Source organism: Amphimedon queenslandica, unplaced genomic scaffold (genome assembly GCF_000090795.2).
Source record: "Amphimedon queenslandica unplaced genomic scaffold, v1.1 AMPQUscaffold_13468, whole genome shotgun sequence".
Lineage (NCBI taxonomy): Eukaryota > Metazoa > Porifera > Demospongiae > Haplosclerida > Niphatidae > Amphimedon > Amphimedon queenslandica.
This window is the reverse complement of record NW_003546296.1, coordinates 112,638-136,661: the sequence shown is the minus strand read 5'-3', so window position 1 is coordinate 136,661 and position 24,024 is coordinate 112,638. Positions and strand designations below refer to the sequence as shown.

The window sequence follows — 24,024 nt, the reverse complement described above, 5'->3', positions numbered from 1 at the left end:
TTGGGCGTGGTTTGTATTAATCATGCCACGCCTACAATTAACACATTATTATTGCATCTTTTCTGCCGACCGAGAACTTAACAAAATGGAAAAGACTGCAGAGATTCAGTTAAGTATGAATGATGTAGAAAAAGGCTATGCCGAAAACTTGGAGAGTAGTCTGATCGCTCAAGAAAAAAAGATCTCAGTAGTCCTACCCACTACACCTAAGCACCAGCAGCTAATAAAAGGGATCAGTAGCCCTGCTCATGCTAACGGTAAAGACTACACTGACTTTACTGCCGAGATTAAGCTTAGGAGGCAGCAGTCCTGCTGGTCTAAGATAAGCTCTGAGAGGAAAAAAAGGAAGAAGATCCTCTCAAAATGTGGTTTCATGTTCCTCTTACTTGCTTTCTTACAAGGTAAAGGACAAGGAGAGGTCCCTATTAGAGGCCTAGTCAGGCCATGGTGATAAAATTAGTTGTTTACTGTAAGGTCATAGTGCATGAAGTGTTGAGATCACAACAAACATGAAGCTACTAACTTGTTTGTCTTTCTTTTTCCTTTTGTCTACCTTCTCTCTACCCCCCCCCCTCTCTCTTTCTCTCTCTCTCTCTCTCTCTCCTCTCTCTCTTTCTTGCTGCTCTCCCTCCCTTTCATTTTGCAGTTTGCATTGTTATTGGTTTGCAGATTACAATTGCTCAGTTAGGAGAATTCCAATCCCAACGTTTAGAGGGATACGTGCCATGTGTGGAGGAGCAATTTATGCTGCACAACATGACGCTATTTGATAACAGCACCTACCCTGTAAGAGGAGAGAGAGAGAGAGAGAGAGAGAGAGAGAGAGAGAGAGAGAGAGAGAGAGAGAGAGAGAGAGAGAGAGAGAGATGGTAAGATGAGATACATGATAAAGTTTCTCAGAACCTTGTAATCGTTTGTTATTTTTAAGCTTGTAAAGTTTCCAGTGTACACAGACCCACTTAGTAGCTATAAAAAGTGTTATCAAGTGTGGCTGCTGTTAAAATCACAATTAATGAAATAAAAACTTGGGGAGTTTCCAAAAGCAATAGTAGCCTTGAGGCTTCAGCATGAAATGTGTTGTTTTTCTAGCAGTAGTGACATGTGTTGTCAACACACTCACACTTGGATATATTGAATTACATTTAATTGCAGAAAATATTTTAAGTAAAGCATGACATCACACATACATGCACCATGATCAGATTAATGTTTCCATATATTACTTTTATTAATAACCTCTCTAACTTCCCCTCTATCTTTCTCTTTCCTTTTCCTCTTTTAGTCATTTGGCTCAGACAAGCAAATATACGTATACGTCTTTGTATTTCTTATTGTCTACAACTTCTTCCTTTGCGTTTATGCAGTGAGTTATGGTTTTTAATTTATTTATTTAAATTTGTAACTTGTTTTTGTTGTTTTTTAGATGCTAGCTCAACGTATTGTCGAAGTGTTTGCTTTCATTGTAATCAACATTTTCACTATCGCCTACTCAGCACTACAAGGTAATACGATGGTGGTACTTGAATAATAATAATTATTATTATTATTTCTTTTTTTAATTGTTAAGTATATCAGTTCAGAGGATTCGGTCCATTTTGTGAATCAGTGACAAGAGTCGGTTGGATAGCATTAGCGAATGTAAGTCGTTAAATGTGTGGGCGGTATGATTAAATCATGTGACATATGATATCATTACTCATCCTAGGTTATCGTTGTCACGATTTGCAGTTTCATTTTTATTATTTTGACTTTTCAAATTTATGCCGAGTTCGGTTGGAAAGTCTACAAATTTGTGAATTGCAATCCAGCACTGAGATGTAAGTGGGTGTGGTTAATTGGCTGATGATTATTAACTTTTTTCTATTTTTAGATTATTATCGACTTTATGAGATATACTTGAGTTTAGTCAAGATGGTCATTATATTTACAGTAAGTCTGAGGGAAACTTGATGTATAAAAATTGAGAATTCTCTAATTTCCATTTTTGCCAAAATTTGGCCCAAGACCATGTACTATATAGTACAGGGACTTTGGCCCAATTTTGGAGCGACTTAAAAAATTTGTAAAAAAAATCCAATTTTGATCAGAATCAGCTCAAACTTTCTATGCAACATAAGAACATGTATATGCATCAGGGAATGTTATAAAAATTGAGAATTCTCTACTTTTCATTTTTGGCAAAATTTGGCCAAAATCCCTGTACTATAGTACAGGGACTTTTACCCAATTTTGGAGTAACTTTAAAAATTCGTAAAAAATCCAATTTTGATCAGAATCAGCTCAAACTTTCTACACAACATAAGAACATGTATATGTATCAGGGAATGTTACAAAAATTGAGAATTCTCTACTTTTCATTTTTGGCAAAATTTGGTCCGAGACCATGTACTATAGTACAGGGACTTTGGCCCAATTTTGGAGCAACTTTAAGAAGTTCGTAAAAAATCCAATTTTGATCGGAATCAACTTAAGCTTTCTACAAAACTGTATTTGTATCAGATCCTATTGTGTTGCTGTTATTATTTCCATTAGATTGCTTTCACCATTGGTCAAATGGCTCTTATACTAGAGTTGGATGATTCAGAATTCTGGCTGAGTATTCCACTGATTATTTCAATGATACTATTTTTCTTCTTTGCTTTCTTTATGGTAATGACAATCAGTTACAATTATCAGCATACTGTTATTATTATCACTATTATTTACATTATTATTATTATTATTATTTTATCTTATTTTTTAGGTAAGGAGAGAGAGTCACATTGGTATGTGTGTCATGCTAGTTGTTGGGTTATTATTATTCTGCTATTACATTTTCAAAATGTACAGGTAAGCCTTTAAAATTTTTGTATATTTATACATTAAAAAAAGAACTTCTTTACTGAATTTTTCTCCTAATCTGTTTATTTCCCTCTCTTTCTCTCTCATTTTCATTTTCTCTAAGATATGCTAGCCGATCGTGTCCCGTGTGCATTAAGAGAATGGATGAAATAGAAAGGCAGCAAAGGGAAGGGCAGTTCTTCAATGACGACAGGAGGGAGGACTTTCAGCATCTAATTATGATGGGTAATAATAATAATAATAATAATAATAATAATAATAATAATAATAATAATAATAACGTTAACTGAGAATGTGAAAATGAATGTAATGTGATCATCGTATAAAAAACATTTTGCTTCTTGCTAATAATAATAATAATTATTATTATTAAGTGTGTTTTTCTTTTCATTACGGCAGCTGCTCTTAACGAAGTGATTGTCATTGGTTACTTGATATGTCTGTGTAGAGTTTGGAGGCAGTACGGACACGGACTATCAGACCACTGTATGTAGCACACGTACACACTGTTAGATAAATAGAGGGAGGCTGTAATCTAACCAAATATGGTAGACATAGTCTCCTAAACTCTCTCTCTAGATATCTAACAGTTTGCATACACATACCATGTTTGTTTATTATTATTATTGTTATTATTATTGTTGTTGTTGTTGTTATTATTATTACCATTATTGTTGTTGTTGTTGTTAGTTTACATCAGAGGCCACTGGTTTGATAAAATCGGGAAGAAACCACCAAATGAAAATGCTTTCTTTGATGCACTCGGTAATTAATTATTCATTACTATTAATTAGTTAACGCCCACCTCATTAATTATTCATTGATAGGAACTGGAGAGGTCATCAGGATGAAATCAAAGGCTCAATTATTGGATGGTGTCGATGGTTTCCATGACGCCGACCAATCAAAAGAGGCCGATAATCGTGTGTCCGGAGACCTTGAGGGTTTTGAGGGAGCAGCTTTCACACCTTCGGACGAGAAACTCTCTCTCTCTTTTATGATACATCGTACGACATCTTTGCCACCAATATTGGAACACAGACATTAAATTTTATTGAAAATATCATTATTTTTTTACAGATAAATAATTATTGACATTGTTGTTATTATTGTTTATGCCTTTTTGTTGTTTTAAATTTTTTATTATTGTTGCTATTATTTTTTGTCATTTCAATTGTAATCGTTGCTTTACAAACTCTTCTATTATTGCACCTATTATGTGATCAGTAAAATTGAAGCAATGCCATATAAAGATATGCTGCAGTTACCTGACTCCTGTGCTACATCTACATTTATGTCTTCTCTTAATGACATGCTATGGAAGCTGCTGGTGCTTTTCTCTATGTTTCCCTTTGCTGCCCCTTGCTCCTTCTCCTCTACTTCTTTCTCCACTTCTTTCTCCTCTTCATTCTCTTCTCTTTCCGTTTCATTCTTGTCTTCAGAGAACACTTCAGCCTCAGCTGATGCTCTTGTAGGCTCATTTTTAATACTTTTCTCTTTAATCTTCATTTCTTGTTTCTTGTTTTGTTTCTCAGAGTACCATTCAAAAGATAAGTGGACAATGGCTTCTAAAAACTCCAGAAACACGATCTGAAGAAAGTGTATGAATATTAAAAAGAAAATAAAAGATCATTAATATAAAAGATGATTAATTATAAAAGATTATTAATATAAAAAATTATTAATGTAAAAGATTATAAATTATAAAAGATCATTAATCTCACTGGTAGCTCCATATTATAAATAAGATCATCATCATCATCATCATCAGCTATTGCCAGTGGCTGGAGACTAACTATTTCACTGACTATCAGTTGAGAGTCTAATCTCACATCACTTGTACAATCCTATACAATATCATAATAAAATAATAATTATTAATAATTAAGTAAAGTCCTTACTTTAATGAAAAATAACAGGTCCCTAAGTGTTGGTGTATTAGTGTCATCTCTCATTCCTTTATAAAGACTCCAAAGTGAATCAGTATATTTATCAAGTATAGAACTGCTTGAAAAAAATTGACCTAACATAATACCATAGTAATACATGTAGATATAATTATAATATATACAATCACTATCCTGTATTATTACCTTGTATGTCACATGCTCTTGGTAGGCAGTCGTTTCTCATAAATGAGTCAAAACATTTTGACAACTGAACGCTAGAAAAAGAAGCTTATATCCACTCTCTCCCTCTCTCTCACCTCTCCTGATGGTAAATGTGATAAGAAATGAAGAAGAGACATTGCAGGAACTCCCTCATTAAATATCTATCATTAATGATCAGTGAATCATCATCAACTCCAGAAGGACTCTCTCCACCTAAAATAACAGCAATAATAATGTATAATTTATTTACACTGTACCTTGACATGGTTTTATTATTTCATCAACTTGTGCTACAGTTAATCCATGCCTGTACAACTGACAGTCTCGCAAAAACTGCCACAGCTACAAACAAAAAGAAAAAATTAATATCAACATAATAATTATTATGTATACTTGTAGTCTATTGAGCATGTGTCCACAGTTGTTGCAGTGTGGGGCTGTCCCCAGTGTGCTGTATTTGTGATAAATACGTCTCAATTGTGTTAGGTATCTCAATATGACAGTGTGCACCTGGAGAGAGAGAGAGAGAGAGAGAGAGAGAGAGAGAAGGCCTAGGATAACATCAGTTTTATTCATACTGCTGCTGTACCTCTGTCATTTCATAATTAATGTCAGTACAACTCTCACTGATGAGTGATGAGACACAGAGCTTGAACTGCTCTGTTCTGCCTTTCTCAACACCATCAATATCACCTAGAAGAAAAAAAGATACATGTACATGTACCACATGCATACAGTTATGTATCATTATTGTGGCTTTGTTTCTACCTATTGCATTGCTTAGTGGGGTATTTGGTCTAAGAGGAAGATTCTCTTCTTTTGTCTTGCTGCTGGTCATTAGTTTGTCATCATAAAAAGTTCCTTCAATCTTGTCTCCATTAGGTGTGGTGTATTTGCCTTTTCCGTTCTTTTTATTGTTAATCCAAATGCCTTCAAAAACAGCACCACTAAATTAATGATGCTATTGGTAAAACAATTATTATTAATTATTTATTTACCAAGCATAATGAAAGGTACCCCATCCTTCTCTGATCCCATTATTCCAATCACCACTGTAACTATTATATACCGGATACTACAATGATGATAATAATAATAATAATAATAATAATAATAATAAATTAATAAATAAATAAAATAAATAATCCTCTTACTTGTGAATTATCAATATGACCAACAATCCAAATGTGAGTACCTTTACCATGCTGCTCAAATTAATAATAAAAATAAGAAAAACAATAATTTGTACCTGTATGCCATTGACCCAGTCACCAGTGTATCTCTCACCTTCTTCTTTCCAGTGCATCGTACCATGGCCATGACGCAGTCTATTCTTCCATTCACCATCGTACATGTTACCAGAACTATCAGTAAAAGATCAAAACTTAGTCATTAAAATCAGCTCAAACTTTCTAAAGTACATAAGAACATGTATATGCATCAGGGAATGTTATAAAAATTGAGAATTCTCTACTCTTCATTTTTGGCAAAATTTGGCCCGAGACCATGTACTATAGTACAGGGATTTTGGTCCAATTTTGGAGCAACTTTAAAAATTCACAAAAAATCCAATTTTGATCAGAATCAGCTCAAACTTTCTACACAACATAAGAACATGTATATGTATCAGAGAATGTTATAAAAATTGAGAATTCTCTACTTTTAATTTTTGGCAAAATTTGGCCCAAGACCATGTAATATAGTACAGAGACTTTGGTCCAATTTTGGAGTAACTTAAAAAATTTGTAAATTTACCTGTACAGTCTTGTTCCTCTTCCATTCTCCTTATCATCAAACCACTCACCATCATAATATGCACCTGAGCCATACTCCACTTTACCCTGTGTGGATGTGGTCATTATGTATATTAGCCACACCCCTTACCTTTCCTTGCCTCTTCCCTTTAACCCATTGACCAGTGTACGTCAACTGGCCGGAACGAAACACTCCATAACCATGACGATAACCGTCTTCCACTTCTCCTTTGTACCAACTAAAATAATAATAAAAATAATAATAATAATAAATAAATAAATATTAATTAATTACCTGTTATCCGTCCAGTGGTAAGTTCCATGGCCGGTAATCGAGTTCATTATAAAGTCTCCCTATAAATCACAGACCACGCCCATGGCTCCACCCATAACCACGCCCACAATCCTTACTTCATATATGGTTCCATCAGCCCACATGTATCGACCTCTACCATTTAACAATCCATTAACCATCGTACCCTGTTACGTTAAAAATGAACATGCACACCTACCCAATGTTTAATGGGTGGTAACTATACCTTGTAGCAATTCCCGTTTTTAAATTTAATGGTGATGCTTGCTCCCTCAGTACCAGCTAACGATAGATCAGTTAAACTATAAAGAGAGTAATAATATTAATATGGCGGATATACACATATACATGAACACTTGCTTTGTCTCCTCTGTAATGATTGTGGACAATGGAGGCCAGCTTAAAGTAAGGTCAGTACAATCACCAATACTAGAGCGAGCTAGTTTCCTCTCTCTCTCATTGTGGAGGCTGGAGAGAAGATGAGAAGTTGAGCTATAAGTGCTGCTGCTTGCTTCATCAGCCGCCATTTTGTTTTACTCCAGTAACCATGACAACAACTGTTTAATATTCATTATCTGACGTAAGCAAATATGACGTCATGAAAACATTGAAAGCTTAATTAAGACACTATCTCTATAATAGTAATACAGTTGATAATGTTCTCTCTATTGTGATTAAATGACCTTTTGGGCATTAACACTAAACAGTGACAATTGACGCCATTGACCTCTTTACTATAGTTATAATACACACACCATACTAGCTAATGTAAATTAGGCCAACACTTATCAACTTCAGGTTAGAATTTTTGTATATTAAATATCACTATGTCCCCTGAGGTATTAGATCATAGTGTCTGTGTGCATTGGTTGTGTCCCAGTATTGTGACTGCATGATTGAAGCACTCCTGTTCACATTATGCTGCATGAGAAGACGTCAATGAATGATGTAGCATGAATATGACTGATGTGAGACAAAACAATGCCTAAAAGTAAAACATTATAAATTTATTATAAAAATTAAAATCAATGGCCAACGAAAATTCCTTGCAGAATATATACCAGCTGCCTTTCTTCCTGCTCCTTTTTAGTATGTGGTTTTGTCCCGTGTGAAAGTAAACATGTATACCTTATACATTGCATGAAGATAAATCCCTTGTCCCTATAATCAGATAGTACACCACAATAAAGGACAATACAGTAAAGTATACTGTAGAGTATGGTCTAGACTCAATATCATGAAAGCAATTATTGTAGTGCGTACTGTGTCTGCACTCTGTGTTGTTGTATTGCTTCAGTTAATCTTATTCATATCTACTGGTGTGTGGGCAGAGCTAATTTGTTATCAGAGCTCAGCAGATAAGTTGAGCATGCATAGCATGCTGCACTATCATTATTAAATACGCCCTCTTCTCAGTCTTTATACTTCATAAAGTCTGCAAGCTGTGGTAGTTGGTTCTGTCCTTTCTGAATACTCTTATTTACTATTTTTAAAGAGGAAGAGCTGTCATTTAAGGAATACAGTTTTTCTGAAAGAGTCTCCTTTCAATTTGTACAAGTTTACACAGCTGAAACTACTTCATAGTAAAAGTAAGTTAGTTAGAGGTTGTATCGAAGCTGTAGCTGCCATTGTACTTGTGGCACATGTGCTTCTCTAGCATCTATGCTGCTATTTTGAGCCTTGAGGCTCTCTATTAATTTGCTTTGTCAATGGCGGGAACTTAACACTTCCACTCATTCATTCTTTGTCTAATAGTACAATGTCAACGGAGGCCAATACCTTTGTATTTATGGTGAAAGAGAATCACAAGAAGAAGAACAGCCAAAAGGATCGTTCACAACCGAGAATGTATGACCTTGAAGGATACAGAAGAAGAGTGGACTCTGTCATCTTTAGAAATGAAGACAGAGAAGAAGTAAGACATTTTTGTTAATTTAAATAATTATATATTTTATTCTCTTTCTTTTCCAGGTATTACTAGTCTCGTCAAGAGGGAGTCCTGGCTGCTGGACACTCCCTGGTGGAGGGATTGAACCAAAAGAGACATTCAAAGCAGCTGCAGTGAGAGAAGCACTAGAAGAGGTATTCATAATGACTGAACTTCCTTTTTGGTTTTCCAGCATTGTGGAATATTTAAATACAATACAATGTCAATATTGTTATTATTAATAATTATTTTTTGTTGTTATCTTTAGGCTGGGGTTGTGTGCCAGGCTGCCGAGAGTTTAGGCGTGTTTGAGGATAATGATAAAATGACAAGAACAGAGGCAATATGTCTGACGTATTGTAGAGACAACAGAGATGATGAACAATGGGCCGACCACCACGAATGTAAGCAATAAAATATTAGCTAATATTGATGGCAGCATAATGCTCCTCTTGATAGGGGGCAGATCAAGAAAGTGGTTCACCATATCAGAAGCAATAGACATTCTCTACTCAAGACAAAAGACAGAGAAGATCTCTTACTTCTCTCTCGCTGGGTGTAGATCGTTAAACTCTCCATCGTTACATGATTCCTTTTCTGATTCGTCTACTGTCTCTTCTCTCTCTCCTTCTCCTTGCGCTTCTTTTGGGTCCTCTCTAAATGACAAACCACTCACATTAACAGTATCATCTTAGATTTATATTATTTAAAAAATTATATAATTAACAATTTTTATATAATTAACAATTTTTATATAATTAACAATTTTTATAATTGCATGTACCATGCATGTAGATAGAATATTCTAATTAAGTGGTAGGCGTGGCATTGATCATTAATGGGTGTGGTTAAAGATGTATTGCTTACAATGGCTGCTGCCAGTACTTTTCATTCCCAAGTCGGCCTGCGCCATGGTCATGCAGGACCAAATGATGGTCATATTCCTATACCTCCTGGCATTTTTTATCCAAAGACGCCCCTGTGTCCTCTGTATACTAGTATTCACGATAGCAATCATTGTCATATGCAGTAGTGGACTCGGGAGCCTTATTGTCTGTGATTGGTCCCTGTCTATGTTTGGTGCGAGTATGTGTGAATTATTATGATTCATTTTTAAATGTATAATTTCAAACATTTTATGATTAAATGTTATATTAATATTTAAATGAGGATTGGTGAGGGGGAGGAGCATGTCTGGTTACTATAGAAACCAAATCAAAAAGAGGATAATCATGATGATGAAGATCAATCATTATTAACGATTAATGTGAGGTGACTGTTAGTTACGTGAGAGACAGTACTTGATGAGTGAATACATGAAAAGAGAGAGTAAAAGTAGAAGAAACACTAGTAGAAGAGGTACACCTGTCATACCAATTACCAAGAAACATAATATCATGTACGATAGCGTATAGTAGGAGCCAAAAACTCGCAAATTAATACGTGGGTGAGCCACACCCTCATTTTCATTGGCCAAGAGTAAAGGAACGCTCTTAGAAGTAGGCGTGACCGGAACAGGAGGAGGGACGGGGGAAGAGGAGGAGAGAGGAACGTGAGGAGGAGCAAGGAACTGACGGAGGAGCTTATAGAGAAACCTATCACTGGAACCAACCACTGCCAACTGATGAGAGAACTGAGGAGAGAGAGAGAGAGAGAGTAGTAATGACCATACATGTACATGGAAAAGATACTTGGTGGGTCAAAAAAACTAAAGGTAGCACACAGACTAAAGGTAGATATAAGATGCTGTGTACATGTACATGTACTGCATTACCTTGTTATTAAGATGTACTGATACTTTGTATAACAGTCGGACGAGTGCTTTGTTCTCGTAAGATCTGATTGGTTGAAGCATCGGATCACACAACGGCATCACTTTATTTCTATCGCAAACTCTAACGCCAGATTTCACCTAATTAATAATAGTAATAATAACAATCAGTTAATGAATATTAATCACTTGGTGTCTTCCTTCTGGAGTTAATTTACAAGAACCTTCCACATACTCGGCCTCTATTGAATCAGGAGGTGTGGCCAGGTGGGTGTGGTCAACATACTGACCGAGATTAGAGGCTGAGGGAGTTGGATGGTGAAGAGAAGGACTTCCATCAAAAGATGTGAAAGACGGGTTACCATATCCATCAGAACCAGGGAGCTGGAGAGATAGAATGAGATTAATATCGTCATGTACATGTACATGTACATGTATTTATTGTCACCTTAAAGAAGCGTCTCAGGTTAGTCTGGATTGAATCCAACTGTGAAACCAGTTTGACTGGATCAACTGGTTGAGTGGGTGTGTCAATCTCAGGTGGGTTAAAGAGTTCATTAAAGAATGATGAAAACCAGGACCTACATGTATAACGTATCAGTAAATCCCAGTATACTCTAGTAAATCACAGGGTATGCATGCAACACATTACTTTTTATTTTTTGTAGTCTCAGGCCCCTGAGGGGGACCATTTTTAGACAGCAACTGGTTCCGGGATTGTTGAATATTTTCAAGGAGGATCTGGAGCTAAAAGGAGGTCAAGTTTGGTTACTATAGCAATGAGATATTTACTGCTTGGTAAATAAGTTGATCAAAGACAGGTTGATAAATAAAGGCAGGGCCTTCAAGATATTCAAAGATATATTTAATATTGGAGGAGGAGTAGGAGAGAGAGGGGGAGAGAGAGGGAGAGGAAATGTCAGGAGCATCTGATAAATAAATCTCCTCTCCTAAATATTAGTAATAATAATAATATTATTATTATTATTTATGAACCATTTCTGATAAAATCAGTCAGGCTTGGCTGTGCAAAAACCTAAAAGAAGATACACATGTATTTCCATTATCAGACACTCTCTCCCTTACCTTAGCAACCCTGAACAGTAGCATCACTCCAGCATTGGAGCTCAGGTCCAGCTGGAATGCTCTCTCAATGAACAGGAGGTAAAGGGTTGTATAAAAGGGGAGGTTTTCCAGGACGTACTGTCTCCACCTCTTGGGAACTGACTCCAGTGCTTCTCTGTTCTCTGAGGATGGTTTCGTAGGGTCTGTGTACCTCCATGGCTGGAGGAATGTTAGCCACACCTCCAGCACCTGTGCAAAATTATGATTAGTACTTGTATGTGTGGGCGTGACTTACATAGCGGAATGTTTCGTCCAGTGGCCAGTGCTTAAGTCCGTTTTTAATGAATTGATAAATTGGCTTTTGAACAATATTAACAATAATGGATCTGAAATAATTATAAATAATTCCGTTACTATTATTAGCACATGTTACTATTATTAGCACATGTTACTATTATTAGCACATGTTACGCACATGTTTCTATTAATAGCACATGTTACTATTATTAGCACATGTTACTATTAATAGCACATGTTACTATTAATAGCACATGTTACTATTAATGGCACATGTTACTATTATTAGCACATGTTACTATTAATAGCACATGTTACTATTATACTATTAATAGCACATGTTACTATTAATAGCACGTTACTATTAATAGCACATGTTACTATTAATAACACGTGTTACTATTATTACTTACTGTCTGAGTGTTTCAGTGACAGTCACTAAAGGTGAATGAAACAAAGAAGTAGGTGTGGTTTGTTGAGTTTCTCTTCCATTAGTAAAGAAGAGGACGTGTTTCAAAAACATTCTAATGAACCGAACCTGCTCCAGCGACACACCAACACTCTGTAATGCAGTAAAATAAAACCAGGTGCTCAAAGGGTTAAAATCACTTGTGAGAATGGCACACGCCTTCCAGTTTGAGATGATTCTGGAGTCAACCAAAACTCAATCAAAGTCTAAAAACCACACCCACTCATTGTAACGCTAACGAAACTCTTACCTTAACAAATAACTCAGTTTGCATTCCTAGCTCGTTAACATAAGGGGCGGAGCCCGGGCTGGAATGAGCCACGCCTCCTCTCTGGTGACCACTGTACTTTAGTAAACCTAAGGGGGTGTGGCTTTGAGGAGAAGCCCCTACCGTAATGACAACAAGAATTTACTTACAATATACATTAATTACAATTAAATAGTTACCATATAAAGGACCTTGTCCTGGGGAAGATAAAGAAGGAGCTGTCCTGTGGGGTGCTGGTAGGAGACCGTTCACTGGCAAATAGAAATAGAAGTAATTATCAAGGAGAGAAGCATACAGGCAATCATGTAATGGAGACCAGGGGAAATGAGACTGCATGGAGGAAGAAATAGGGAGACATTACACACAAAGATTATAAAATGGCGGCTAGTATTGTTTAGTTACTTGAGAATTCCCACTGGTCTGTGTGTAAATGAGGTAATACGCAAAATGAAATATGTAATATTCAAAAGCAGCTGGAGAGAGAGAGAGAAATATGACATACAATAGAGAATAAACATTAAAATCTGCTGTACTGAGTTGTATGTGGTCAGGTGCCCTCTGGTTTCCTCCAGTGTAAGATGTTTGCACTTTTCCGTAATAAAATGGTGGAACCTCACCAACTGACAACAACAACTGACTGGAATACTAAATAATAAAACAAAATATTTATTAATTAAAATAAAATTAGTTATGCATTGCTTACAGGGAGGCATTTAATCGGAAACTCAAAATGGAAATTGTTGTCGTCCAGTTTTCCGATCAGTTGAAAGAGAGGACCCAAAGCGGAGAGAAACTCAAGGCCACTTTGATACTGGGTTTTATGATCAATTTTATTGCAAAATTTCAGTCTCCACCCAGGCCCACCATCGTAGCCAAATATGGTCGATAAGAGATGAGGGAACATACGATGAAGGTCCTGTGAACAGGGAGAATTAAGATCATGTGAGGATCACGTGATCTCACCTTCATTGATGCTGTGCTTATCTGATAGCGATAATTATTTGCTTGTTGCGTTATATTCCACGTGAGGCGACCAGGAGAATTAGAAGAGGAGGAAAAGGAAGAGCCCTACTCAGAGAAAGAATGTAAATACAATTGTAAAAGGAACGGACTGTGAATTGAAAAATCTTTAGTGGAGTCGCCATTTTCAAACTATTACACGTGGTTTCCGGATACTTCCGAATATGCAATCAAAGAATATCCGGAAGTCAAAATCAGTTATTAAAAAGAAGTGGTCTAGTGTTGTAGTTATTATAGTTATTAAGTGAAGAGCAAGAAAATGTCCTCCTTTAACTGTAGTCCTGTTTTAAGCGGTAGTGATGCCAAAGACGGCGGTGTGCCTCTAACACTAGCCCTGAACATATCCTTTGCTACTGTAAGACAAAATACTTACACTATAAACACCTCTCTCCTCTCTCTTTCTCTCTCTTTTTCTCCTCCATTAAAGGTTATACTGATTGCTTTTTGTCTCATGCACGTTTTTCTTAAAGATTTCATCATGGCAGCTGTCAAAAACAAGAGGTCATCATTACTCGTATATCAATTGAGTTGACGCCATTCATTTATTATTATTTATTATTATTATCATTATTAGTTTTATTATTATTATTTTATTATTTTATTATTATTGTGGTATGACAGGTGGCCACCCTTGCTCTATAGGCATAAAGTCGAAGAGAGGGGTGGGGAGGAGCAAGAGGGGGAGGAGCAAGAGACGGAGTCTGATGGTGATGACACTAGTGATGAGGACAGGAACAGGAGAAGAAGAGGAAGCAGTTTCATGCCAGGACGAGTACGGAATATAATCATTATCTTCTAATTGTTGCAGTAATGGCTGAGGCTATGTTCCTTTGTCCTTATGCTAGACATAATAATGTGTCTTTATAAAGTGTTAATATTCCTGTTGCTATGACAGCTGTGTATCGTTACTGTGGTAACGGCATGTATATGTATGGTAGCCGTGAAATCTGTTCTTATTTGTTTCTTTTTCTTGTAGGATTACTGTGAAACGATAGTTAAGTTTTTCACTATGAGGTGAGATTAATTTGCAAGTAGTTCAGACCTTGTACTGTAGCACTCCACTGTATAGTAGTGGGTACTGGGTACATTTTAAAATTTTGGACAACTTTAAAAATTTGTAAAAAAATCAAATTTTGATCGGAATCAGCTCAAACTTTCTACACAACATAAAAACATGTATATGCATCAGGGAATGTTATAAAAATTGAGAATTCTTTACTTTTCATTTTTGACAAAATTTGGCCCGAGACCATGTACTATAGTACAGGGTCTTTTGCCAAATTTTACCAAAAATGAAAAGTAGAGAATTCTCAATTTTTATAACATTTCCTGATACATATACATGTTCTTATGTTGTGTAGAAAGTTTGAGCTGATTCCGATCAAAATTGGATTTTTTACAAATTTTTAAAGTTACTCAAAAACCATACTACTAACTATACATTAATTTCTTTTAGGGAAAGAGACGTAAGAGTTAGAAGTGGACCTGACGCTAGTCTTTACTTGATGCTCCAGCTGTATTTATTAATCATTTTAATTATATTCTCATTCTTCTCAATCGTATTCATTTTACCAGTAAACTACCTCTCGGGAGACCTCCGTATGTAACATGTCGCAAATACTTCTTGAATTTATATCCTTTTTTGTATCTTTCTGTTTCTTTTAGAAGAGAAAAATTCTTTTGCCAGGACTACAGTAGCTAATTTAAAAGGAGAGTAAGTATGATGATGATAATAATAATAATAATAATAATAATAATAATAATAATAATAATAATAATAATAATAATAACAATTATTATAGTAATAATAATTATTATTTATTATTATTATCATTATAGGAGTAAGGCGTTATGGACCCATGTTCTTTTCTCAGTACTGTACGTGATTATTGCTGGAGTGTTCATGATCCATTACTATTTGAGACTGGGGAAACTACAGCATCAAGTGGTGAGTGTTTAATAACTAGCATTAATAACGGGGTTCTTATAACTAGTCTTTATAACTTTAACTGATTTTAATAACTAAATTTCGTTGCAATTTCTAGTCGTCTCATACTATCATGATATATGGTATTCCAAGTTTTGTACATGTTGAAGATCTCATGCAACATTTTGAGTTAGTTCTGTCTCTCTCTCTTTCTCCCTCTTTCTCTTCTCTTATCATGTGACAGTATTGTGATCATTATCTCATTAATTATTCATAGAGAGGCGTTGCCAGGCACCCAGATAATTGACATCAGGTTTGCCTATGACATCAACGATTTACAGAAGAAATGGAAGAAATTGTAAATTTATTTATTTATTTATTTAAATGAATGTGTTTTTGTTTGTTAATTTAGAAAAGAGGCAAATAATAATTTGCAGATTGCTGAAGCTTATGAAGCAGAAACTGGCAGGAAACGAATGATCCACTCCTCAAATTGCAACTGCTCAAATGATGATCTTGTGAGTGAAAGAGAGAGAGAGAAGCAGCGTCAGTTTATATATCTTCTTTCTCCTTAGGTTGATGCTAAGGAGTTTTATTTGACTAAAGTCGATCATTTAAAAGTTGCTGTTGCCATGGAGAGGAGCAACGCCCTCGCCCACAAACTTCCTATTGCTTTTGTCACATTTGCCAAAGGAGTCACACCAAAAGTGTAAGGTTTTTGTGCATAATAAAACTCCGTTGAATTAAAGTGCTAAACAGTGTCACTGTGTCATATCATATTCTTCTTCTAACCTTCTTTTCCTCCAGTTATGTTGAGTCATACAGGCCTTGTAGAAGGACACCACAGTCAAGTCTTTCTGACAGTATTAATTCTAATAATTGGGAACTCTTTTTGTCACCTCTCTCGTGGGATTTAATATGGTAATTATAAATGAATAAAATAAATTAATTAATTTGATACTATTTAGGGAGAATTTATCGTCTAATCGTGTAATTTGGTGGCTAAGATGGTTTGCTCTTAATTTGAGTTAGTTACGAGAGAAAGAGCAAAGGAGACAATTTTTTAATCTCTTCCTTCCTTTATTTTAGTTTTAATTTTGTTTGTAATATTCTTCACAACTCCGCCTGTCATTTTAAACAGCAGCGAAGAGATATGGATCTACTTTAAGCACAAAGCAGGAGAATTAGTAAAAGCAATAAAATTGAATGCATCGCAATTTTATCTCTCACCCCCTCTCTCTCCTCTAGAATATAACAATAAAGAATGCCACGGGATATGGCGTCCCTGGTTTTGTTCAGTCATATTTTGCATCATTTCTCAGCATCCTGTTAGCATCTCTGATGATGTACTGTATCACTAAGAGTGTAGCCTTTGAATATCACTGGTCAAAGTAATCATAATAGTCTATAATTAGTATCATTGCTACTATATTTAGTAACATGCTATATTTAGTAATGTGCTGTGTTGTTCTGTGTTTATATTTAATAACATGCAGTGTTGTTCTGTTTCTATATTTAGTAACAGGCTATATTTAGTAACATGTTTCTGTAGGTCTAGGGTTGAGCAAACTACGCTACGAAAAGCATTTCTATTTTTATCTTTGCAAGTTATAGTATTACCATCTCTTGGTTTAACGAGGTAATAACAATTGAGTTACTATTAATTAATTATTATTAATTATTATTAATTGTTATTAATTATTATTAATTAGTTTGAGTGCAGTAGCTGCTCTTATTGCACGTAATGATGAAGTGGGTATTGATAATCAATTAAGGTAATTAATTAATTTATTTATTTATTATTATTATTATTAATTAGTTGTGTGTTCCTCCCTAACAACGGTGCCTACTTCGTAGCCTATATTATCATAGCGACGTTCGTTTGGTCGCCATTGGAGTTGCTACGGTTACGGCAGCTAGCTATATATATCTATAGACGAATTAGAGCAAAGACTAAACTGGAGAAGCGACAGATTATCAGAGAAGTAAGAAAAGAAATTTTAAAATGAATGCTATGCTGCCCTTTAATGCTTCTAGAGAAGTTTTTTGGGATGTGTTTTAATGTCTTTATGTATCTAAAAATGGCTCCAAAATCACCCCAAATTTTTATTACATTTTCTGATACATATTGATGTCCTTATGCTGTGTAGAAAGTTTGAGCTGATTCCGACTTCAGTTTTTTAAGTTACGGCTATTTAAAGAAAATCTCAAAATTATGAAAAATACCCAAGGCTATAGCCCATGGTTTTTTCTGAAAAATGTTTCCGAAATCACTTCCAATTTTTATTACATTTTCTGATACACATTGATGTCCTTATGCTGTGTAGCAAGTTTGAGCTGATTCTGATAAATAATTTTTGAGTTATGGCCATTTTAATAATAATTGTCATCACTATTAATAATTATTAATTTTATTATTTAATATCAAATTCTCTAGTATGATTTCAAGTTTGGCTCTAAATATGCTTCTAACCTCATCATATTCACAATGACGTCGGCATTAAGCCTGACCACACCTCTCGTTGTACCGTTTGGAGCTTTGTTCTTTGGCATCAAATACCTGATTGACAAGTATAACCTGTTATATGGGTATAAACCAGTTTATGTGAGTGGACGACAGTACCTTCACAAGTCGGCCATGAAACTGGTGATGGTGGGTGTGGTCTTTGTTCAATTTGTGACTCTCTTTTATTCAGTTGTAAGAGAAGGTGAGAATTAACATCCATGTCACATGTTTATCACATGTTTGTCACATGTTAAGTCCATGTACATGTGTGTTATTAATAGTACATGAATAGTAAATAATTTAAAAGATCAAGATTAAATTAATGCTCACTCCATTACTGTTTTACATTCATCATCATCATTATTATTATTATTATTTTCTCAGGTTCTGTATCTGCTAGATCAATAGTCCTTTTAGTGCTACTGATAGTCACTGGTTTACTGTTATTTGGACTGTTGGTCCTTGGATGGTTCTCTTATCTTTTACCAAAAATAAGAATTAAAATGGGACAGGTTAGTGCAGCGTTACGTATCTCTCTTACTGTACTGTGGTGGGCATTAATTAGGAATACTCTATATTTGGTTTGAACGAAGAGGAGGAAGACAGAATAGTGGAGGTACTGTACAATAATTTATATGTATCTGTATCATTATTATTATTATTTTTAATTATTGTGCAATTTTTCTTAAGCAACATTAACTTATTGCCTAATCCATGCAATTTCTACATGTACATGTACATGTTATTAGTGATTTATTGCATAGTAATGTTACCATATTTGGTCATGTGTATATATTGGTATGTCCAGCTGGTGTGTCCAAACATTTAACTAATTTGGTGCTGCCACACCTGACATGCTATGATAACTAAAATGGACACGTGCACAGTCTGAGTCAGTCACACAGAGTCACACACTTGTACATGTATTATAAAATTACATCATGACCATATTTAAGCAGCTGCTTCCATATCTGCTAAATTTGGAATTTTAAACTTGTCACCCTATACTCTCTCCCTTTCCCCCTCCCCTAGCCCGGTGAATATGTCGCTCCTGTGTTAATGGCTACTGGTGATGAGATACCTGGAGATACTGTAGAGCAACATTTGGATAGAGAAGGGGAAGGAAAAGGAGGTGTGGCTCAAAGTTACGAGTCATTCGGTAGAACTATTGCTGGAGGTAAGGGAACATTATTAATACATACATACTGTGCATGTACTTATGTTATGTAGAAATGTATTACATAAGTTGCTCAAAAGTTGCGTATCTCTGGCCAAATTTTGCCAAAAAAAAATTAGAGAATTCTCAAATTTTATTAAATTTTTTGATACGTAATACATGTTCTTATGTTGTGTAAGAAGTTTGAATTGATTCCAATCAAAATTGGATTTTTATCAATTTTTAAGTTATTAAAAAATTGGGCTGAAGTCCTTGTACTATAGTACACGGTCTCGAGCCAAATTTGAAAAAGGAGAGAATTTTTTAGTTTTAAATTAATTATTTCTGATACATATGCATGTACTTTTGATGATTCTGATCAAAATTGGATTTATATTAATGATTCTTTTCCTGTTATTATCAGGTCAGATAAAGTTAAGTCCAAGTAGAAGGAGTGATGCTAAAAGGACTAGGGAGAAGGAGCGACCACCATCACTTGTTGTTGAAGAAGAGGATGGTGTTGTTGAAGAAGAGGGTGATGACATTGAAAATGAAATCAAAGACAATTAAACAACTACATATAAGAACACTGCCAATTGTTATCGTTATTATTGCATATTAAACTGAATTGTTAAGTTTTGTTAATGTGATTGTAGCCATTTTACTTTATTATCGTGCATTATACATGATCTTGTATTACTACTTCATGTGTAACTATTTTGACTTTTGTTATTATTAAAATTTGTAGGTCTTATTCTCTTCTTTAACTAAATTTCTGGTAGATATTAATTATTTAAAGAAAAAAGGAAAACAACACAGTATATAGTTCAGCACAATTACTAGCATATTTTCATCTAAAATAGCTAGAAAAACGTCCAAAAATTAATGATACATGTACATTGTAAATAGCATCACAGGAGTATACCCTCTTTACTAGTATATACAATAATAACAAATATCAGTATTCTTAAATGTACATGTACTGCATATATAATTGTTTAAATGTCTTTAAAATTGGGCAAGTCCCTGTACAGTACATGGTTTTCAAGTCAAATTTCACCAAAATTGAAAAGGAGAAAAATTTTCATTTTTATAATTTTTCTGATACATATACATGTACTTACATGTATAATTATAATTGGATTTGTATTAATGATTGTTTTCCTGTTATTATCAGGTCAGATAAAGTTAAGTCCTAATAGAAGGAGCAGCACTAAAAGGACTAGGGATAAGGAGCGACCACCATCATTTGTTGTTGAAGAAGAGGATGACACTGAAAATGAAATCAAAGACATTTAAACAGTTATATATATATATATATATATATATATATATATATATATACACATGTACATTTAAGAATACTGATATTTGTTATTGTTGTATAAACTGAATTGTTGTTTTTTGTTTTAGTGTGACTGTAATAAAGAAACTATTTAATACTTATTACTATTATTGTTGTTGTTGTTGTGCATTATACATGATCTTGTATTATTTTTGTGTGTAACTATTTTGAGTTTTATTATTATTATTATTATTAAAATTTGCACTTGCAACAATTTTTTCTTTTCATAACTAAATTTTTTATTATTAAAGAAAAACAACACAATACTATAAAGATCAATACAGTTGTCTATGGTGCATGAGAGTTTAAACTACTTGTACTTGTACTTTAATGGCAAAAGACAAATTTAAACTAACATAAAATGTCAAAAAACAATACATAATTATACATGTTTGTAGATAGCATTCATCATTAATTATTAGCTGTCCCTAGTAAATTACTGTTAATGGTTAATATAGAAGCACTGCACCATTGCTATTCATGCATGGCCCATATAATAGTGCATAAAAAATTGCCTTAATCATTTAAAAGTTTGTTATTATTTCATTCATTCTAATTTGCTATCAATACTTGATAGATCAATCTTGCAACGAATGAATATTGCATCCCCTTTTGTGAAATTGGGATCTTTAAGGTAGCTCTGTTTTGCAAAGCGAGGAAAACCTGAAGCTATATTCATCTCTGACTTTGGCTGCTGGAAACTTGGTGACTGGAGGTCAGGCATAAAGGTTTCAGTGACATTATTACCAGAATTGCTCAAATTGAGTAGCTGGAAGGTTACAGGACTCTTAAATGGCCAGCTGAGGAGATTATCATGCTCACTTTTCATTAAAACAAAGAACACACTTATGTGTGTGCCTTTGCCAGAGCCATCGCCATTAAGGTAGGCCCTGATACACATCCTGTACCCATGGGGTGAGGTATGGAAAGGAGGAGAATAGAGCGAGAGAGTGCGTCGCTGCTGGGCATCAGCGTACCTTCGTGCTATCTCTGGTATTTTCCATATAAAGACACCATTAGTGGTTTTGACATCAAGAATATCTTGTCTAAGCTTTACCTCTTCCATTAGCACCGCATGACGTGTAACACTTTCTTGAACTGTCTGGACTACCTCTAGATAACCTGCTATCTGGCTTTGATAATCTTGAAGAACAGGTTTTATTAGATCCACATCTTTCTGGAGCTTATGCACTGTAGCACGAAGCTCCTCATCTCCACTAGAGTAACTAGAAGGCATACTTGAACTACCGGTATATGCACTACTAAAACCTCCTGAACTACTACTGGAGGCCATGCTAGGCATTTGGCCCCTTACAAAATTACCACTACCATACCCAGGGTCACCTCCTCTACCATCATCATCTAATCCAGTGAACCTACGACCAGAATCAGCAGCTATCAAGCTTTCTTGTGTTACTTTATTAAATTTTGTAAGCTCTTCAGTGAGATCATTGATCTTTGCTTTCAATTGAGGCACCTCTTTAACCTGGAGCTTTAGATTTGTTATTTCTTTTTGTAGACTTCCAACTGTGACTTGAAACTTAGTTTCTAGCTGGTTAAGTTTCTGCATCAGAGTGGCTATCAGCTGTGATGCATCTGGCTTGTTTTGGCAATCATTTTGTATGTGGTTACTCAATTCATTTCTACTCAATCTCTGGCCACATCCTTGTGGGCAGGGAACTACAATGTAGACACAGCTTTCAACATGAATCTACAAAAATTAGAAAAATAAACACGTAAAAATACTGTGTGTATGCTTAAAATAACATCACTATAACTATCACTATCACTGATCAGCTGATAAGTTATTGCTGACTGGCCTTCCTTTGGGAAAACATTAAGGCAGGGAAAGTACAAGGGACTTTTTCTGTAACATAATCACAGCAACAAAGCATGACTAGCATAACTATAAACAGATTCAAGGGGCAGTCAGCAACAAAACATGACTAGTATAACTATAAACAGATTCAAGGGAAAGCTAAGACTGCACGGGGTTTCAAAACATAATACTGGCTCATTGAAACTAGTCTATAAACATGTCATAATCACCTCTGCTTCAGCTACAGTCCCTCTCCAAGTGCAGCCATTTTCAGATCCTCCACAAGCAGCAGTCAATGAGTTGATTTCTTTAGCACAACCTTTATCTGGTCTTACATCATTTTTAGTTACTGGCTCTTTATCTTCAGGGCAAACTGGATTACTGGAAAAAAATTATTATTATTCAAATAATAAAATAAAAATAATTATTCAAATAAAAAGGTGCTATTTTGCTTAGTATGCTTCCAATAACTTGTTATTGTTATGATAAATTTCGTAGTCAATTTCGTTAATTTGTTAAATTTCATTTCATATGAGCTGCATCACAAAATCAGTTTGAAAGATGTACTCACTTCTTCTTCAATACAGTCTCCAACAGACAGGATCTACAAATACGATGACCACAGTTTAGCAACTGGTACGGTTCTCGCAACAGCAATGAACACTCAGAACAATGGAGAGCTTTTATGTCATCTTCACTCAATTGTTTTGTACCACCCTTATTGTATAAAACAATATTTGATACTTCGTAACCACCTGGCCTTTCCTCCATTATCTTAACAACAATCCTTCACTCTGTTCTTGTAATAATGATAAATAGGTTTTCTGAGGGTCCAGTTGTAATATAGTGACAATACCGTGTTCTCTGAGATAAAATCAAGTAGAGGAGGAAAATTCAAAATGGTGACAGTTCGAGCAGTAGTGAAAGCAAAATTAGCAAGAAATTCCACCTGCTCTACTTGAACCAAAGACATGACTGTAGGGTAGACATTTTGAAAAATGAAAAAAAATCATAAACCATACATTTCTTGATTGGTTACTACTTATATATACCTTAAAATGGCGGAAAGTTCCTCCATTTTTTGCTGACACATTCTTCTATTTCCCCTGGGTATTCCCCGGTACAAATATGGACATGTAAAGTATGACGTGGCATTACGTTGTTTATATTTAATATTGCTTAGCTATGCATTTTAACTTGCTTACAGCTAAGAAATTATTGTTTATGACAGAGTTACACAATCTATCATCTTTGCTGAAAGAGGCTATAATAATATGAGTGTGTGTATGTGTGCAAACTGCGAAGAGTATAATAATTTATTGTTCTCATTTTTGATCGTCTTCTTTGACAGCTGTTACACACTTTGCCATCGTCTGTGATGCTCTGCTAATTGGGTCAGTCATATAGAACTGATCCAATGACTTCATATCAACCC

The 24,024-nt window shown here is 34.9% G+C and overlaps 7 protein-coding genes across 9 annotated transcripts in view; 3 read left to right on the top strand and 4 right to left on the bottom strand.

Annotated features, from left to right (window-relative positions):
• The first annotated feature begins 18 nt into the window (after positions 1 to 18).
• On the top strand, positions 19 to 4,057 carry LOC100634099 (uncharacterized). 2 transcript variants are annotated; one of them, XM_003385253.3, is made up of 13 exons: positions 19 to 401; positions 647 to 786; positions 1,283 to 1,363; positions 1,424 to 1,502; positions 1,568 to 1,638; positions 1,706 to 1,817; positions 1,871 to 1,929; positions 2,533 to 2,649; positions 2,744 to 2,829; positions 2,945 to 3,066; positions 3,241 to 3,327; positions 3,532 to 3,606; positions 3,669 to 4,057. In XM_003385253.3, exons 1-13 carry the CDS (start codon positions 23 to 25, stop codon positions 3,887 to 3,889), a joined length of 1,629 nt encoding a protein of 542 aa, XP_003385301.3. In that variant the 5' UTR covers positions 19 to 22; the 3' UTR covers positions 3,890 to 4,057. The 2 variants fall into 2 exon arrangements, with proteins under 2 accessions (XP_003385301.3, XP_019850197.1); XM_019994638.1 differs by lacking the exon at positions 3,241 to 3,327 and having other exon boundaries at positions 3,669 to 3,958.
• On the bottom strand, positions 3,938 to 7,577 carry LOC100637750 (radial spoke head 10 homolog B2-like). Its single transcript, XM_019994635.1, has 19 exons — positions 7,380 to 7,577; positions 7,246 to 7,321; positions 7,118 to 7,186; positions 7,002 to 7,060; positions 6,837 to 6,945; positions 6,708 to 6,793; positions 6,202 to 6,316; positions 6,107 to 6,157; positions 5,951 to 6,027; positions 5,721 to 5,899; positions 5,542 to 5,645; positions 5,346 to 5,462; positions 5,210 to 5,294; positions 5,048 to 5,165; positions 4,935 to 5,005; positions 4,743 to 4,864; positions 4,566 to 4,688; positions 4,110 to 4,431; positions 3,938 to 4,053 (listed from the first exon to the last, which is right to left on the bottom strand). Exons 1-19 carry the CDS (start codon positions 7,544 to 7,546, stop codon positions 4,007 to 4,009), a joined length of 2,097 nt encoding a protein of 698 aa, XP_019850194.1. The 5' UTR covers positions 7,547 to 7,577; the 3' UTR covers positions 3,938 to 4,006.
• Positions 7,578 to 8,386: 809 nt separating this feature from the next.
• LOC100637626 (diphosphoinositol polyphosphate phosphohydrolase 1-like) lies at positions 8,387 to 9,667 on the top strand. The gene is made up of 5 exons (XM_003385281.3): positions 8,387 to 8,608; positions 8,775 to 8,934; positions 8,991 to 9,101; positions 9,215 to 9,350; positions 9,406 to 9,667. The coding sequence occupies exons 2-5, from the start codon at positions 8,779 to 8,781 to the stop codon at positions 9,639 to 9,641; spliced, it is 639 nt and encodes a 212-aa protein (XP_003385329.2). The 5' UTR covers positions 8,387 to 8,608; positions 8,775 to 8,778; the 3' UTR covers positions 9,642 to 9,667.
• A 455-nt stretch (positions 9,668 to 10,122) lies between these two features.
• Positions 10,123 to 14,009, bottom strand: LOC105312163 (sphingomyelin phosphodiesterase 4-like). Its single transcript, XM_019994631.1, has 18 exons — positions 13,929 to 14,009; positions 13,780 to 13,884; positions 13,520 to 13,732; positions 13,350 to 13,461; positions 13,219 to 13,289; positions 12,996 to 13,146; positions 12,799 to 12,935; positions 12,689 to 12,754; positions 12,493 to 12,641; positions 12,078 to 12,168; positions 11,804 to 12,031; positions 11,714 to 11,753; positions 11,510 to 11,667; positions 11,370 to 11,464; positions 11,166 to 11,298; positions 10,907 to 11,101; positions 10,721 to 10,858; positions 10,123 to 10,579 (listed from the first exon to the last, which is right to left on the bottom strand). Exons 1-18 carry the CDS (start codon positions 13,959 to 13,961, stop codon positions 10,226 to 10,228), a joined length of 2,469 nt encoding a protein of 822 aa, XP_019850190.1. The 5' UTR covers positions 13,962 to 14,009; the 3' UTR covers positions 10,123 to 10,225.
• A 59-nt stretch (positions 14,010 to 14,068) lies between these two features.
• On the top strand, positions 14,069 to 20,197 carry LOC100633972 (CSC1-like protein 2). Of its 2 annotated transcripts, none has more exons than XM_019994630.1 (23): positions 14,069 to 14,191; positions 14,264 to 14,337; positions 14,479 to 14,608; positions 14,813 to 14,850; positions 15,293 to 15,435; positions 15,502 to 15,550; positions 15,676 to 15,784; positions 15,882 to 15,952; positions 16,041 to 16,121; positions 16,176 to 16,281; positions 16,339 to 16,472; positions 16,571 to 16,684; positions 16,732 to 16,790; positions 16,853 to 16,950; positions 17,012 to 17,154; positions 17,316 to 17,402; positions 17,476 to 17,538; positions 17,583 to 17,748; positions 18,201 to 18,471; positions 18,654 to 18,781; positions 18,835 to 18,885; positions 19,302 to 19,446; positions 19,850 to 20,197. In XM_019994630.1, exons 1-23 carry the CDS (start codon positions 14,096 to 14,098, stop codon positions 19,993 to 19,995), a joined length of 2,502 nt encoding a protein of 833 aa, XP_019850189.1. In that variant the 5' UTR covers positions 14,069 to 14,095; the 3' UTR covers positions 19,996 to 20,197. The 2 variants fall into 2 exon arrangements, with proteins under 2 accessions (XP_019850189.1, XP_019850188.1); XM_019994629.1 differs by having other exon boundaries at positions 14,458 to 14,608.
• A 787-nt stretch (positions 20,198 to 20,984) lies between these two features.
• On the bottom strand, positions 20,985 to 23,715 carry LOC100637501 (TNF receptor-associated factor 3-like). Its single transcript, XM_003385280.3, has 4 exons — positions 23,642 to 23,715; positions 23,161 to 23,564; positions 22,820 to 22,970; positions 20,985 to 22,481 (listed from the first exon to the last, which is right to left on the bottom strand). Exons 2-4 carry the CDS (start codon positions 23,358 to 23,360, stop codon positions 21,318 to 21,320), a joined length of 1,515 nt encoding a protein of 504 aa, XP_003385328.1. The 5' UTR covers positions 23,361 to 23,564; positions 23,642 to 23,715; the 3' UTR covers positions 20,985 to 21,317.
• Positions 23,716 to 23,790: 75 nt separating this feature from the next.
• Positions 23,791 to 24,024, bottom strand: part of LOC100637374 (NADH-ubiquinone oxidoreductase 75 kDa subunit, mitochondrial-like) — a 5,225-nt gene continuing 4,991 nt past the window's right edge. Inside the window, exon 14 of the mRNA XM_019994677.1 lies at positions 23,791 to 24,024. Coding sequence (XP_019850236.1) covers positions 23,915 to 24,024 — 110 coding nt within the window. The 3' untranslated portion in view covers positions 23,791 to 23,914.

What these genes read in the sequence shown, in the direction of transcription:
- LOC100634099 (XM_003385253.3), top strand. Translation starts at nt 23, where the DNA reads ATGCCACGCCTACAATTAACACATTATTATTGCATCTTTTCTGCCGAC. An exon ending in TACATTTTCAAAATGTACAG is followed by an intron (nt 2,830 to 2,944) that starts GTAAGCCTTTAA and finishes ATTTTCTCTAAG; the next exon opens with ATATGCTAGCCGATCGTGTC. An exon ending in TCAGCATCTAATTATGATGG is followed by an intron (nt 3,067 to 3,240) that starts GTAATAATAATA and finishes TCATTACGGCAG; the next exon opens with CTGCTCTTAACGAAGTGATT.
- LOC100637750 (XM_019994635.1), bottom strand. Translation starts at nt 7,546, where the DNA reads ATGGCGGCTGATGAAGCAAGCAGCAGCACTTATAGCTCAACTTCTCAT. An exon ending in CACATTTACCATCAGGAGAG is followed by an intron (nt 5,006 to 5,047) that starts GTGAGAGAGAGG and finishes TTCTTTTTCTAG; the next exon opens with CGTTCAGTTGTCAAAATGTT. An exon ending in TTTATAATATGGAGCTACCA is followed by an intron (nt 4,432 to 4,565) that starts GTGAGATTAATG and finishes CACTTTCTTCAG; the next exon opens with ATCGTGTTTCTGGAGTTTTT.
- LOC100637626 (XM_003385281.3), top strand. Translation starts at nt 8,779, where the DNA reads ATGTCAACGGAGGCCAATACCTTTGTATTTATGGTGAAAGAGAATCAC. An exon ending in GAAATGAAGACAGAGAAGAA is followed by an intron (nt 8,935 to 8,990) that starts GTAAGACATTTT and finishes TTTCTTTTCCAG; the next exon opens with GTATTACTAGTCTCGTCAAG. An exon ending in ATGGGCCGACCACCACGAAT is followed by an intron (nt 9,351 to 9,405) that starts GTAAGCAATAAA and finishes TCCTCTTGATAG; the next exon opens with GGGGCAGATCAAGAAAGTGG.
- LOC105312163 (XM_019994631.1), bottom strand. Translation starts at nt 13,961, where the DNA reads ATGGCGACTCCACTAAAGATTTTTCAATTCACA. An exon ending in TAAGCACAGCATCAATGAAG is followed by an intron (nt 13,733 to 13,779) that starts GTGAGATCACGT and finishes CCCTGTTCACAG; the next exon opens with GACCTTCATCGTATGTTCCC. An exon ending in ACCTGACCACATACAACTCA is followed by an intron (nt 13,290 to 13,349) that starts GTACAGCAGATT and finishes CTCTCTCTCCAG; the next exon opens with CTGCTTTTGAATATTACATA.
- LOC100633972 (XM_019994629.1), top strand. Translation starts at nt 14,096, where the DNA reads ATGTCCTCCTTTAACTGTAGTCCTGTTTTAAGCGGTAGTGATGCCAAA. An exon ending in CTACCTCTCGGGAGACCTCC is followed by an intron (nt 15,436 to 15,501) that starts GTATGTAACATG and finishes TGTTTCTTTTAG; the next exon opens with AAGAGAAAAATTCTTTTGCC. An exon ending in GGTATTGATAATCAATTAAG is followed by an intron (nt 17,539 to 17,582) that starts GTAATTAATTAA and finishes ATTATTAATTAG; the next exon opens with TTGTGTGTTCCTCCCTAACA.
- LOC100637501 (XM_003385280.3), bottom strand. Translation starts at nt 23,360, where the DNA reads ATGGAGGAAAGGCCAGGTGGTTACGAAGTATCAAATATTGTTTTATAC. An exon ending in GAGACTGTATTGAAGAAGAA is followed by an intron (nt 22,971 to 23,160) that starts GTGAGTACATCT and finishes ATTTTTTTCCAG; the next exon opens with TAATCCAGTTTGCCCTGAAG. An exon ending in GGACTGTAGCTGAAGCAGAG is followed by an intron (nt 22,482 to 22,819) that starts GTGATTATGACA and finishes TAATTTTTGTAG; the next exon opens with ATTCATGTTGAAAGCTGTGT.